We start from the raw sequence: 15,734 nt of genomic DNA on the forward strand, positions 1-15,734 counted from the left end.
AAGAACATTATAATTAGAATGGGTGTCTTCCACACAATCTGTAATCTCCTCTCTATCATAGGGAACAGATTTCAGGATGCAGGCCTTAGAGATCTGTGTGTTGAATCCGGTGTAATCGCTGAAGGATCAGTGTCTGGAGTGATGGACGGCCGGAGGTACAACAGAGCAGTGAGACTACACAAGCTGGTCTATGAAGCACTTATGAGGCTTGCATGGAAAAACTTCCTTCCATGGCTAGAAGAAAACCATGCAAGGGACCTTCACCATCTGGATGAAACACTGAAGAACATCACAAACTTTCGCATCAGTGTGTCGCAGGGATCCTTCGAAAAGCTCTTGGATAATGAATCTTGCACACTTACCCTGAAGCTCTTTCAAGTTTATCTTGAGACCCTCAGAAATGAACAACTCTCAGCATTCTGGATGTCATACTTGGACATGGTCGAGACCATGCTGGCCCTGGTTCGAGCTTCAAGAGAAGGCAACTGGATGCTTCACCTAGGAGCAATCCGACAGATGATACCATGGTGTTTTGCCTATGACAAGGTCAACTATGCCCGATACCTAACCTATTACTATGCCACAATGTCTCGGCTGCCCATAGAACACCCAGAGGTCCATGAATACTTCATGCAAGGTGGCTTTTCGGTCCAGATCGGTAGCAAGAATCCTTTTGGACGAATTCCTGTGGACCAGACCATTGAAGAGACAATCAACAAAGACACCCAGACACCAGGGGGCACAAAAGGCTTCAGCCTCAAAGTTGGAGCTGTTTCCAGGTTCTACCTGACATCAGAGTACCGCAGTATGTACTTGAGGCAGCTGAGGGCCCTGGTAGGCCAACAATATACTGACTTCAGCCATTCAGACCTACAGGTGTCTAGGATTAGAAGAGATGAAGCCGATGTCCAATCTTTCGTTCAACTGCTGGAGACAGGTTGGGTGAACCCCTTCAACAAAGAGCATAATGGTGAACTTATCAGTTTGTCAACAGCGACTGTAGCACCACCAGATGTAGCCAAAGACCTTCAAGGGGCATACAGTATAGGAGAGGATGCATATCAAACATTCAAGGATGAGCGTTTGGGTACCGATAAGCCAACTACATTGTTTCATGACAAGATGACGAAGAACAAACTTAAAACGTTCTCTAACATCCAAATGAAGACACGCAGACAAGGTCTTGGCAAGGAGGTAATTTTGAAGGCTGACAGAAACCTATTTGGCCAGATGATACTTGTAGCTGAGAACAGAAAGCTACAAATGAGTGATGTCTTGACTCATCCCCTGGGTCCATTGCCATGGGCACTTGCCAATGGTGATGGGTCTATCCGCAAGACCAACAAGGCTGCCCTCGCAAGGGAGTTGGAGAGGAATGCTCGTCCTGCAGAAGTGATCCCCGAGCCCTCTGCAACCATCATTGATGGGATGAGCCTGGTTCAGAAACTGAAGGGAAACAATGCAACATTTGGCCAGCTAGCAGGCACAGCAATGAGTCGCGCTATCCATGAGGGTGCTAAGAGCAAGCGCATTGATATTGTCTTTGACGTCTACAAGGAGACATCCATCAAAGATACAGAAAGAGTCAACAGATATGAAGGCACAGGGATCCATTTCAAGAACATTCAACATGGGCACAACATCCAGCAGTGGAAAAAGCTTCTAAGTAGTTCCTCCAACAAGGCAAGTCTCATAAAGTTTCTGGTAGAAGAATGGAAGGCGAAACACCACAGGGAGAAGCTTGAGGAGAAGGAGCTGTATGTCACATGTGAGCAGCTCTGCTTTAAGATCACCAAAGAACAGTGGGAAGAGGCTGCTGACCTTAAGTCAAATCAAGAAGAAGCAGACACACGCCTCCTTCTCCATGCTCTTCATGCAGCAGAATCTGGTTACAAGTCGGTCATCATCACTTCGGAGGATACTGATGTCATGGTCCTGTGTCTGGGCATGTGCCACAAAATCCCATCCCACCTGTTCCAGAAATGCGGTACACAGAACCGGACAAGATTCCTGGATATCACCACTCTGAGCCGAACATTGGGAGGCAGCGTATGTGATTCATTGATTGGTATGCATGCATTTACAGGCTGTGACACCGTCAGTGCATTCGCTGGCCGTGGGAAGATGACGACACTCAAGCAGTTGAAGATGAACAAGACATACCAGGATGCCTTTCAGGAAGTTGGTCGTTCATGGGAAGTGTCTACCGAACTTTTTGAGAAGTTACAGGAAATCACCTGCCACATGTACCTGCCAACTACCCAAACAACTGAGGTAAACAGGCTCCGTTATCAGCTGTTCTGTGCCAGACGTGGAGTGGTAGAGTCAAGTCAACTCCCTCCTTGCCAGGACTGCCTTTTCATGCATGCACTGCGTGCAAACTACCAGGCTGCGATCTGGAGGAGAAGTCTGCAGAGCCAGCCATGGGTTGCAAACCCAACAGACTGCGGTTGGATGATAGATAACGACGGAAAGCTTGTTGTCAAGTGGATGCAAGGGGCACCAGCACCAGAAGCTATTATACAGCTACTGTCCTGCAAGTGTGTGCGGTCATGTGAACTTCCTCAGTGTACTTGCCTCAGCAATGGCCTGAAGTGCACAGACATGTGCAGATTACAGACATGCCAGAACAAGGGTACTGAAGACGAGCCAGTAGAACAACAGTCAGATTCAGAGTCCGATGTTGAAGATATTATGGAGTAACATATATATATATATATATATATATGCACATGACATGTTCAGTGTGTATTTACATAACTTGGATTAAATTTTGTTACAAATACTACATCTAGTCACTCCGGGTGGTACCGATATCGTCATATTTGGTTCTTGGCTCATGCTAAAATTCCTGTGGAACACCTAAAGGGTTAACAGTTTTTAAAAATGAGTTTTGAACAGCTTGAGGGGTGTAGTTTGCAAAATGGGGTAATTTATGGGTGGTTTCTGTTATGTAAGCCCCTTAAAGTGACTTCAGAAGTGACTTGGTCCTTTGAAAAGTGGGTTTTGCTGTAAATGTGAAAAATTGCGCATAAAACTATAAGCCCTATTACGTCGTAAAACAATAAGGTTTCATTTTCAAAATGATGCCAATATGAAGTAAACATGTGGGGAGTGTAAATTAATAACTATTATGGGGGGTATCAGTATTTTTGTAAAAAGCAGAGAATTTCAAAGTTAAAAAATTGCCGATTTTTCCAAAATTTCCGAATATTTAGCATTTTTTATATAGAAAGGTAAAATATATTGACTCCCATTTAGCACTGACGTGAAGTACAATATGTCACGAGAAAACAATCTCAGAATGGCTTGGATAGGTGAAAGCGTTCCAAAGTTATTAGCCCATGAAGTGGCACAGGTCAGATTGGCTTAGGCACTTGGGTACAAATAGGCCTAGGGCTGAAGGGGTTAATAAGCTACGTATATGTAAGGGCTATCATATCAAAAAATAAACTACAGACATGCATCTACCTAAAAATACCAAAGAGAATTAGTCACTCCGCTTGGTACCGATATCGTCAAATTTGGTTCTTGGCTCATGGACTAATATTGTGCAAAATATAACGATTACCATGTGCAACGATCATCATAATTCATTTACTGTATGTTTATTGCCCCCTTAAAGACAGTTATATAAGATTAGCTATGAGAAACAGCTCCGCTCTTGTCCACAGGTTGTATTTGGTATTGCAGGTCACTTTATGGATAAAAAGCAGACACTTTAAAAAGAAGGGTTGAAGGAAAGTGTGATCCAGAAATGGCTTCTTGGTTATGAATTTGATGGATCGGGTTACAGTTCTTTGGGGCCGTGTATTTAGGCTGCTCGGCTTAATTATGCTGTGAGCAATTCCCCCTTGGCAATGACCATAAAAATTAGCAAAATGGGCACACTAAAAATAAATGTTCATATATTTGGAACTGTACGGTGGATTTAAAGAAATAAAAAAACAAGAATATTTAGGAGAAAAGCAGAAATAAAATAAAAACAAAAACTGCCCACTTTTCACCCTGTGACAGCTCATCTTTAATTAAAATTAGATTATTCAATACACCTTTAAGTACACATACTATCAGGGGCGTAACTACCGCGGTCGCAGCGGTCGCCATTGCGACCGGGCCCCGCAGGTCAGGGGCCCCGGGCCGGCAGGTCTGAGCAGGGCCAGGCTGGCCATCGGGCACTTCTGGCAAATGCCAGAAGAGCCGATGCCAGTAGTGGGCCGCTGCACTGTTCCTCCCCTGGAACCCCCCCCAGTGCCGCCGCCGCCGCATTTAACTATACCGGCGTCTATGACACCGGGATAGTTCAATGCAATGATGGGAGGAGAGAGCGTCACCTGACGCTTCCTCTCCCATCATTCCCCGCTCTGCCTCTGACAGTACACTGCGGGTGCGCGATGACGTCATATCATCGCGCACCTGCAGTGTCCTGGGCAGACTGCAGCCGCCAGGAGCAGCGCGGGCAAAAGGAAAGGTGAGGAGAGTTTTTTTTTTTTTTCTTTTTAACCGGACTGTGGGGCCATTATCGGGGGGGGGGGGATGAGATGAGACGTGGGCTTTGCTCTATATATCCCTGTGCGGGCTCTGCTGTATACACCCCTGTGGGGGCTTTGCTCTATATATCCCTGTGCGGGCTCTGCTGTATATACCCCTGTGGGGGCTGTGCTGTATATATCCCTGTGCGGGCTCTGCTGTATATATCCCTGTGCGGGCTGTGCTGTATATACCACTGTGCGGGCTCTGCTCTATATATCCCTGTGCGGGCTCTGCTGTATACACCCCTGTGGGGGCTTTGCTCTATATATCCCTGTGCGGGCTCTGCTGTATATACCCCTGTGGGGGCTGTGCTGTATATATCCCTGTGCGGGCTCTGCTGTATATATCCCTGTGCGGGCTCTGCTGTATATACCACTGTGCGGGCTCTGCTGTATATAACACTGTGCGGGCTGTGCTGTATATACCACTGTGCGGGCTCTGCTGTATATAACACTGTGCGGGCTGTGCTCTATATACCACTGTGCGGGCTCTGCTGTATATAACACTGTGCGGGCTGTGCTGTATATACCACTGTGCGGGCTGTGCTGTATATACCACTGTGCGGGCTGTGCTCTATATACCACTGTGCGGGCTCTGCTGTATATACCACTGTGCGGGCTGTGCTCTATATACCACTGTGCGGGCTGTGCTCTATATACCACTGTGCGGGCTGTGCTCTATATACCACTGCGGGCTGTGCTCTATATACCACTGTGCGGGCTGTGCTGTATATACCACTGTGCGGGCTCTGCTGTATATACCACTGTGCGGGCTGTGCTGTATATACCACTGTGCGGGCTCTGCTGTATATACCACTGTGCGGGCTCTGCTGTATATACCACTGTGCGGGCTGTGCTGTATATATCCCTGTGCGGGCTGTGCTGTATATACCACTGTGCGGGCTGTGCTGGATATACCACTGTGCGGGCTGTGCTGGCACCCAACACCATGTTGCAGTGCAGGAGATTCCTGCAACAGTCCGAGGCGTATCTAGGGGAAGCGGGGCGGGGGAAGGTGGGGGGGTTGTGGGGGCGGGGGAAGGTGGGGGGGTAGGGGGGGGTAGGGGGGGGGGCCCCATTTGGAAGTTCGCACCGGGGCCCATAACTTTGTAGTTACGCCACTGCATACTATGTATGAAGAAATTTGAAATTGAAGTGTCAGCGATCTACAGTAAATTAGCTCTCCAAAATCCAACATTTACCTAATGTCCACTCTTCCACATCTGCGACCTGGCAAATTGCTCTCTAATACGTTGGAAATTTGTCCAAGATTTAATTGTTTAATTTGATTTTGCAAATCTAGTTGTTATCACCTACAACCTGTAAGAGCAAGTCCTTGTGTGTGGAAATATCTGACACATCTGTCAGTATGGATGGACCTGTAATATTTCCCTGAGGGTATGTGCCCACGATCCGGAGTTGTTGCGAGTTTGACGCTGCGTATTTATGCAGCATCAAAGTCGCAGTGGCCAGATGTGACAGCATAGTGGATGGGATTTCAATAAATCCCATGTCCACAGATCACCTGTGGAGACTGACATGTGGCGCGTCTTTCCAGACCACAACATGTCAATTTCTGAGAAACTAAATCAATAGAATGTATTTGACGCGGTGAATTCACACGGTTCAGTGAACACATGCGGACTCACCTGCAATCAATAGAAAGCTGCACTTTGGACACAGCAATCATGCACTGCATTCAAAGGTCTGCTAGTTCCAGATTGTAACCACCCGGCCTTAGGTTGTTTAATACTGTGCATTATAGTGAAATGAATGAAGATTTACCATTCTGTAGATATTCTGACATAAACTGTTGGTATCTGGGTATGATTTGGAATTTCTGCTCTGGATTCTCGCTAATTTGGCATTGAACTGGAAAGATGAAAAAAATTGTAAATTATACAGTGAAGAGTTATAAACTACAAACATTAATGCTTTATTGCTGTGTCTAATAAATTGTGCTTCAGAGAAATGCCTACACTGCAAAAAATAAGCAACATGACTGCACCCTAATTCCCACAGTCTAAGCCCAAGGCTAGCCAAATCCAATATGTCTGTTTGTAAAATAGGGATATGTAAGGGAGTTATCCAGGACTAGATATTTTTTTTAATGCGGGCCTAAGAACTAACAGGCACGCAGTTGCTAACTTGGGAAATTGGAAGCCAGTGAAGGCATTTGCAAAGAGGGGGAAGCATGAGTGTAACAAGGAGAGAGCTTAAAAGGGAACCTGTCACCCCCAAAATAGAAGGTGAGCTAAGCCCACCGGTATCAGGGGCTTATCTACAGCATTCTGTAATGCTGTAGATAAGCCCCGATGTAACCTGAAAGATGAGAAAAAGAGGTTAGATTATACTCACCCAGGGGCGGTCCGGTGCGGTGGGTGTCGCAGTCCGGTCCAGGGCCTCCCATCTTCTTACGATGACGTCCTCTTCTTGTCTTCACGTCGCAGCTCCGGCGCAGGCATACTTTGTCTGCCCTGTTGAGGGTAGAGCAAAGTACTGCAGTGCGCAGGCGCCAGGAAAGGTCAGAAAGGCCCGGGGCCTGCGCACTGCAGTACTTTGCTCTGCCCTCAACAGGGCAGACAAAGTATGTCTGCGCTGGAGCCACAGCGTGAAGACAAGAAGAGGACATCATCGTAAGAAGATGGGAGGTCCCGGACCGGACCAGCAGCGGGACCAGTCAGTATAATCTAACCTTTTTCTCATCTTTCAGGATACATCGGGGGCTTATCTACAACATTACAGAATGCTGTAGATAAGCCCCTAATGCCGGTGGGCTTAGCTCACCTTCCATTTTGGGGGTGACAGGTTCCCTTTAATTAGTTGGGCAGCAGAGTTAAGGACGGACTGGAGGGGTGCGAGAGTGTTAGAGGGTAGGCCACAAAAGAGGATGTTGCAATATTCGAGGCGGGAGATGATTAGGGCATGCACAAGCATTTTGGTAGAGTGAGGGTTAAGGAAAGGACGGATTCAGGAAATGTTTTTGAGCTGGAGGCGACAGGAGGTGGCGAGAGCTTGGATGTGTGGTTTGAAGGACAGGGCAGAGACAAGGATTACTCCGAAGCAGGGGAAAGTGTGAATTAATTTATTGTGATAGATAGATCAGGTAGGGAGGGTATGCGAGATGGAGGACAGATAATTAGTTCAGATTTGTCCACATTGAGTTTGAGGAAGCGAGAGGAGAAGAAGGAGGATATGGCTGATAGACACTCTGGGATTCTGGAGAGCAGAGAGGTGATATCTGGGCCAGAGAGGTAGATCTCATGTCATCGGCATATAGATGATACTGGAAGCCATAGGACTTTATGAGTTGTCCCAGGCCAAGGGTATAGATTGAGAAGAGAAGGTGTCCTAGGACAGAGCCTTGAGGGACACCAACAGAGAGGGGGTGAAATGAGGAGGTAGTGTGGGAGTAGGAAACGCTAAATGTGCGGTTGGTAAGGTATGAGGAGATCCAAAATAGGGCAAGGTCTTTGACACCAAAGGAAAAGAGGATCTGTAGTAGGAGGCAGTGGTCAACTGTGTCGAAGGCAGAGGACAGGTCTAGAAGGAGGAGTATAGAGAATTGTCTGTTAGCTTTGGCTGTGAGTACGGTAAGTTGTTCGTAAGTTTGGTCAGGGCAGTCTTAGTGGAATGGTGGGGACAGAAGCCAGATTGTAGGCTGTCGAAGAGAGAGATAGATGCAAGGTGAGAGGAAAGTTCAACGTGGACGTGTTGCTCAAGGACTTTGGAAGCAAATGGGAGCAAAGATATGGGGCGATAGCTGGACATAGCGCTCGGGTCAAGGGATGGCTTTTTGAGGATAGGTGTGATTGTGGCATGTTTGAGAGCAGAGGGGAAGGTACCAGAAGTTAGTGATATATTGAAGAGATGGGATTAAGGTTAAGGATGGGATTAGTGTAATGGTGAGGTTGGGGAGGAGGTGGGATGGGATGCGGTCAAGTGCACACACAAGTGGTGAGGTATGATTTGGAGAGAAGATGAGCAAGCTGTCCTTCAGTGATTTTGAAGAGGGAAGTTATGGGGTTAGGGCATTGGTCTGGCATACAAAGGGGTTGTGGTGGTCGGACAACAGACTTGCCTTGTTTGGTATATCTTATTTTTGAAGTGCGTGGCAATGTCCTCGGCAGAGATTAGGGAAGTCGTAGGGGGCAGTGGTGGGTGGAGAAGCAAGTTAAAAGTGTTGGACAACTGTTTGGGGTTGTGGGATAAGCAAGATTCAAGGGATGTAAAGTAGGCCTGTTTAGCAGAGGTGAGAGCTGATTTGAATGCGAGTGTTGCTTGTTTGAGTGCAGTGAAATCATCTTGCGAATGTGTTTTCTTCCAACGCCGTTCTGCAATTCTGGATACTTGCCAAAGATTTTTAGTGATGTTACTGTGCCAGGGTTGTCTATTGATTCGTCGCACTCTGCTATGCATGACAGGGGCGACCAAGTCGATGGCTGATGCAAGAGTGGCATTGTAGAAACTAGTAACCGTGTCTGTGTCATGTACTGAAGCTATGGAGGACAGTGGCCGAATAGAGTCAGAGAGTGTGCAAGCGTCTAGATGTGCGAGGTTTCTGCGGGGGTGCGCATGTTGCTGGACATGGGTGACAGGTGTGGAGGACAGTGATGATAAAGTGAGTACATGGTGGTAAGATAGAGGGAAAGGGGAGGTTGTGAAGTTAGATAGGGAGCAGAAACGGGTGAAGACCAGGTCTAATGTGTGTCCATCTGTGTGGGTGGCTGAGAAGGACCACTGAGTAAGTCCAAAAGATCAAGTAAGGAACAGGAGTTTGGAGGCTGCTGACTGGTGGGTGTCAATGGGGATGTTGAAGTCACACATGGTGATTGTGGGAATGTCAACAGAGAGAAAGTAAAGAAGCCAGGTGGAGAATTGGTCAATTAAAGGCAGTGGTTGGGCCCGGAGGTCGGTATATGATGGTCATTTGGAGGTTGGAGGGAGAGTAGATGCGGACAGAGTGGACTTCAAAAGAGGGGAGGATAAGGGAGGGAAGAGGTGGGATTGGGTTAAAGGTGCAGTTAGAAGAAAGGAGAAGGCCCACTCCTCCGCCATGTCTGTTGCCAGGGCAAGGAGTGTGGGTGAAGTGGAGGCCGCAGTAACATAACGCAGCAGGGGAGGCTGTGTCAGAGGGTGTCAGCCATGTTTCAGTGAGGCCCATGAAGGAAAGATTATGAGAGGTAAAGAGGTTGTGAGCGGGCATTCCAGAGTGATCCAGAGAGAGGGTGCTGGACGTCAAGAGCACGGGTTTGAGGTGGGCAAGATTTAGGGTGTTTATATTGGGTTGGGAGCGATAGAAGGGGGTAATAATGGGAGGTATGAGATATGGTTGTCCAGGATTGGGAGATATGTCGCTAGCAGTTAGGAGAAGCAGAGACAGACAAAGCAGGTCGGAGAAAGAGAGCGGGCGGCTTGTTTTGTGTTTTATTAGGAGAGATCTGAGGTTGAGGAGCAGGTCAGCGTTGGAGGTCAGAAGAATCAGCACAGAAGAAGAAGAGCTGCTCTGTTGATGTGGAGCAACTGAATCGCTGGCAGGAGCTGTCCATGACCACTCTGAGGAAAGTGTGAACAGTCAGGTAGTTGCCTCTGTTAGCAATAGTAATGAGTGTATTCGTTACTCGGGTTTCCAAACATGCTCGGGTGGTCTCCGAGTATTTTGGGTGTTTGTTGTGAACTATAGTTCTTGGCTCCCTCTTGTGGTCATTAGCGGTATGGCACTTGGAGTGTCTTTCCCCAGGTTGGCACTCACCTGCTTCGTTTGGGCCTGGGTGTGACTATATAAACTTCCTGGAGACTCTGTATTGTGCCTGGATTCGTTGTTATCAGACCTTGTCTTGTTTTCTCCTGTCTCCTGATTTTGCAAGATAAGCTAAGTCCTGCTTTCTTATTTTTGTGCATTTGAATTTCCCTTATTTTGTTCCAGTTTTGTTTAAAATGTGATTCCTGATTTTGCTGGAAGCTCAAGGGGGCTGTTATCCTCCCCCCACACCGTTAGTCGGTGCGGGGGTTCTTGGATATTCAGCGTGGATATTTTGTAGGGTTTTTTGCTGACCGTATAAGTCATCTTCCTATTTTCTGCTATTAGTCAGTGGGCCTCTCTTTGCTAAATCTAGTTCATTCTTACGTTTGTCATTTCTTCTTACCTCACCGTTATTATTTGTTGGGGGCTTGTATTATAACTTTGGGGTCCTTTCTCTTGAGGCAAGAGAGGTCTTATTTTCTCTGAAAGGGTTAGTTAGTTCTCCGGCTGGCGCGAGACGTCTAGAACCAACGTAGGTACGTTCCCCGGCTGCTGCTAGTTGTTTGTGCTAGGATCAGGTATACGGTCAGTCAAGTTACCACTTCCCTATGAGCTGGTTTTTTGTGTTTGCAGACTTAGCTGGTACTCCTGAGATCCTCTGCCATTAGGATCATAACAGTAATCCAGGCCAAGAAGTGCATTGCTGAAGCGGGACTATAAGAAAAGAAGTCTGAGTTGTTTTTTTTTGTTTTTTTTCTTCCTCCCCTTTATCTCTGAGTGGCTTGAAGCTCTGCTGCAGACATGAATGTTCAGACTCTGATTACTAGTGTGGATCAGCTTGCTGCACGTGTGCAGGGCATTCAGGATTTTGTTATTAGCAGTCCTATGTCAGAACCTAAGATACCTATTCCTGAGCTGTTCTCTGGAGATCGATTTAAATTTGGGAATTTTAGGAATAATTGTAAATTGTTTCTATCTTTGAGACCTCGTTCGTCTGGAGACTCAGCTCAACAAGTTAAAATTGTTATCTCCTTCTTGCGTGGCGACCCTCAGGATTGGGCTTTCTCATTGGCGCCAGGAGATCCGGCATTGGCAAATATTGATGCGTTTTTTCTGGCGCTCGGATTGCTTTATGAGGAGCCCAATCTTGAAATACAGGCAGAAAAAGCACTGCTGGCTATCTCTCAGGGCCAGGATGAAGCTGAGGTGTACTGCCAAAAATTTCGGAAATGGTCCGTGCTTACTCAATGGAATGAGTGTGCTCTGGCCGCAAATTTCAGAAATGGCCTTTCTGAAGCCATTAAGAATGTGATGGTGGGTTTTCCCATTCCTACAAGTCTGAATGATTCTATGGCTCTGGCCATCCAGGTTGATCGGCGTTTGCGGGAGCGCAAAACTGCTAATCCTTTGGTAGTGTTGTCTGAACGGACACCTGACCCAATGCAATGTGATAGAATCCTGACTAGAACCGAACGGCAAAATCATAGGCGCCAGAATGGGTTGTGTTTTTACTGTGGTGATTCTACACATGTTATCTCGGCATGCTCTAAACGGCCATCAAAAGTTGTTAGTCCTGTCGCCATTGGTAATTTGCAGCCTAAGTTCATTTTGTCTGTGACTTTGATTTGCTCATTGTCTTCCTACCCTGTTATGGCATTTGTGGATTCAGGTGCTGCCCTGAGTCTTATGGATTTATCATTTGCCAAGCGCTGTGGTTTTGTCCTAGAGCCTTTAGAAAATCCTATTCCTCTTAGAGGAATTGATGCTACGCCATTGGCGGAGAATAAACCGCAGTATTGGACACAAGTGACCATGTGCATGTCTCCTGAACATCGGGAGGTGATTCGTTTTCTTGTTTTGCATAAAATGCAGGATTTGGTCGTTCTGGGTCTGCCATGGTTACAGACCCATAATCCAGTTTTGGATTGGAAGGCAATGTCCGTGTCAAGTTGGGGTTGTCAGGGAATTCATTGCGATTCCTCGTCGGTGTCTATTGCTTCTTCTACTCCTTCTGAAGTCCCTGAGTATTTGTTGGACTATCAGGATGTATTCAGTGAGTCCAGGTCCAGTGCCCTTCCTCCTCATAGGGACTGTGACTGCGCTATAGATTTGATTCCTGGTAGTAAATTTCCTAAGGGACGACTATTTAATCTGTCTGTACCTGAGCATGCCGCGATGCGTGCTTATATTAAGGAGTCTTTGGAGAAGGGACATATTCGTCCATCCTCTTCCCCTCTTGGTGCGGGATTCTTTTTTGTGGCCAAGAAAGACGGCTCTTTGAGACCGTGTATAGACTATCGGCTTTTGAATAAAATCACTGTCAAATTTCAGTATCCTTTGCCACTATTGTCGGACTTGTTTGCCCGGATTAAGGGTGCCAAGTGGTTCACCAAGATAGATCTTCGCGGTGCGTACAACCTTGTGCGCATTAAGCAGGGAGATGAATGGAAAACTGCGTTCAATACGCCCGAAGGTCATTTTGAGTACTTGGTGATGCCTTTTGGGCTTTCTAATGCCCCCTCAGTGTTTCAGTCCTTTATGCATGACATTTTCCGGAAGTATCTGGATAAATTTATGATTGTTTATCTGGATGATATTCTGGTTTTCTCTGATGATTGGGATTCTCATGTAAAGCAGGTCAGGATGGTGTTTCAGGTTTTGCGTGATAATGCTTTGTTTGTGAAGGGCTCAAAGTGTCTCTTTGGAGTGCAGAAGGTTTCCTTTTTGGGTTTTATTTTCGCCCCTTCTACTGTGGAGATGGACCCAGTCAAGGTCCGAGCTATTCATGATTGGACTCAACCCACGTCCGTTAAGAGTCTTCAGAAGTTCTTGGGTTTTGCTAATTTCTACCGTCGTTTTATTGCTAATTTTTCTAGCATTGTAAAACCTTTGACGGATATGACCAAGAAAGGTTCTGATGTTGCTAATTGGGCTCCTGCGGCCGTGGAGGCTTTCCGGGAGCTGAAGTGCCGGTTTACTTCGGCGCCTGTTTTGTGCCAGCCTGATGTCTCACTTCCCTTTCAGGTTGAAGTAGACGCTTCTGAGATCGGTGCAGGGGCTGTTTTGTCGCAGAAAGGCTCTGGTTGCTCTGTGATGAGACCATGTGCTTTTTTTTCTAGGAAGTTTTCGCCTGCTGAGCGGAACTATGATGTTGGTAATCGGGAGTTGTTGGTTGAGGGCGAGTTGGAGTATGTGGTGGAGAAGATCTTGGACTCTCGTCTCTCTAGACGGAGGCTTCAGTATCTGGCCAAATGGAAGGGCTATGGTCAGGAGGACAATTCCTGGGTGGTCGCCTCTGATGTTCATGCGGCCGATTTGGTTCGTGCCTTTCACGCTGCTCATCCTGATCGCCCTGGTGGTCTTGGTGAGGGTTCGGTGACCCCTCCTTAAAGGGGGGTACTGTTGTGAACTATAGTTCTTGGCTCCCTCTTGTGGTCATTAGCGGTATGGCACTTGGAGTGTCTTTCCCCAGGTTGGCACTCACCTGCTTCGTTTGGGCCTGGGTGTGCCTATATAAACTTCCTGGAGACTCTGTATTGTGCCTGGATTCGTTGTTATCAGACCTTGTCTGTTTTCTCCTGTCTCCTGATTTTGCAAGATAAGCTAAGTCCTGCTTTCTTATTTTTGTGCATTTGAATTTCCCTTATTTTGTTCCAGCTTTGTTTAAAATGTGATTCCTGATTTTGCTGGAAGCTCAAGGGGGCTGTTATCCTCCCCCCACACCGTTAGTCGGTGCAGGGGTTCTTGGATATTCAGCGTGGATATTTTGTAGGGTTTTTGCTGACCATATAAGTCATCTTCCTATTTTCTGCTATTAGTCAGTGGGCCTCTCTTTGCTAAATCTAGTTCATTCTTACGTTTGTCATTTCTTCTTACCTCACCGTTATTATTTGTTGGGGGCTTGTATTATAACTTTGGGGTCCTTTCTCTTGAGGCAAGAGAGGTCTTATTTTCTCTGAAAGGGTTAGTTAGTTCTCCGGCTGGCGCGAGACGTCTAGAACCAACGTAGGTACGTTCCCCGGCTGCTGCTAGTTGTTTGTGCTAGGATCAGGTATACGGTCAGTCAAGTTACCACTTCCCTATGAGCTGGTTTTTTGTGTTTGCAGACTTAGCTGGTACTCCTGAGATCCTCTGCCATTAGGATCATAACAGGTGTGCTCGGAGATAATGTTTGAGTTGCCGCAGCTGCGTGATTTGCATCTGCTAGACAACCTGAATGCATGTGGGGGTTGCCTGTTTGTTGGGGAACCCCACCTGTATTCAGGCTGTCTAGCAGCCGCAAATCATGCAGCTGCGGCGACTGAAATATAATCTCCGAGCACGCAAAAATCACCCAAGCATGCTCGGAAAACCCGAGTACAGAGTACACTCGCTCATCACTAGTTTGCAAGTTAGCGTTTGAAACACTTCGCTTTATTTTCCTTCTTCAACCATGTGCATCTTTTCATCATCATTATTTAAATTTTTTTAATAAAATATGAAGTTTTAACTTATCCCAGGAGCTGGAACGAGGACTTCTTCAATTTTTCTGTTAGCAAGTACCTATCTATTAGTTTTTAGTTCCATAGTAAAAACAAAATTTAAATAGTCCTGAACAGGACAAGCCCGTTTAGGGGTACGGTTACCTGTCCAAAATCTAACACTTACCATATGTCCACTCTTTCATATATCTCATTTAAAAAACAGGTAGTTCTCCAAGTGGAAATCTGCCACGGAGGTGCCCAAAATAATAATAAAGACTTCTTTCTAAGTTGCCTACTTGTAAATTTGGATATATTGGGGTAGGTAAAACAAAGCCAAAGTGTAGGCTCTACGATGGTACACTTTATGGTGCGTAGAAATGCTGTAGGTATAAGGAGTAATGTACTTTGGGCAATTCACTATAAAACTTAAAAAACTTTTGCGATCAGATATTCTCCCTTTGTTAGTATGAGAAATCGTCTAATAGTATATTTGGAATAAAGAAAGGGACCAAGGCCAAAGAAATTACTTCTCTTTATATATTCAGACTCTTGTGGTTGAGAACACAACAAGGATTAAGGCTGCGTTTTTTTATTACTGGAAATATTTCTATCCCAAATGTAATGGAAAATACAGTACATATATATTTATGAATGTGACAGATCCTGCTATCATTGATGCTTGTAAATACCTCTATCTGCTGCTTGATCATCTCACTTTGCTTTTCTTTCTCTTGAGTACGTAGCTGTATCCATAGATCGGATATTTCCTTGTCCTTTCCAGACAGCAGATTATATTTCTCTTCTTCTTTAATGAATACTGTAAATATAAAAGTAATTAAAGTGATAATGAAAGTCTGTGTTTTTCGGGCTAGAGATCGCACCCTGCTATAAGGCGTTTAGACAGCAAAAATATTGGAAAAATATATTTCCAATAAATTAAAACTTCCCTTGCGGTGTAAAGAAGTGGTGAGGTCAATATTAATGCAGTGGAGTAGA

General features: G+C 46.0%; 1 protein-coding gene across 7 annotated transcripts in view; it reads right to left on the minus strand.

Annotated features, from left to right (window-relative positions):
- CCDC152 (coiled-coil domain containing 152) overlaps positions 1 to 15,734 on the minus strand; it is an 84,272-nt gene that overhangs the window by 13,332 nt on the left and 55,206 nt on the right. For all 7 annotated transcript variants that reach the window (XM_077285612.1, XM_077285596.1, XM_077285572.1 and 4 more), the window contains 2 exons: positions 15,428 to 15,555; positions 6,318 to 6,404 (listed from right to left, as the gene is read on the minus strand). In XM_077285612.1, coding sequence (XP_077141727.1) covers positions 6,318 to 6,404; positions 15,428 to 15,555 — 215 coding nt within the window. The remainder of the gene's footprint in view (positions 1 to 6,317; positions 6,405 to 15,427; positions 15,556 to 15,734) is intronic.

The sequence above is a fragment of the Ranitomeya variabilis genome, chromosome 1 (genome assembly GCF_051348905.1).
Source record: "Ranitomeya variabilis isolate aRanVar5 chromosome 1, aRanVar5.hap1, whole genome shotgun sequence".
In the NCBI taxonomy this organism is placed as follows: domain Eukaryota; kingdom Metazoa; phylum Chordata; class Amphibia; order Anura; family Dendrobatidae; genus Ranitomeya; species Ranitomeya variabilis.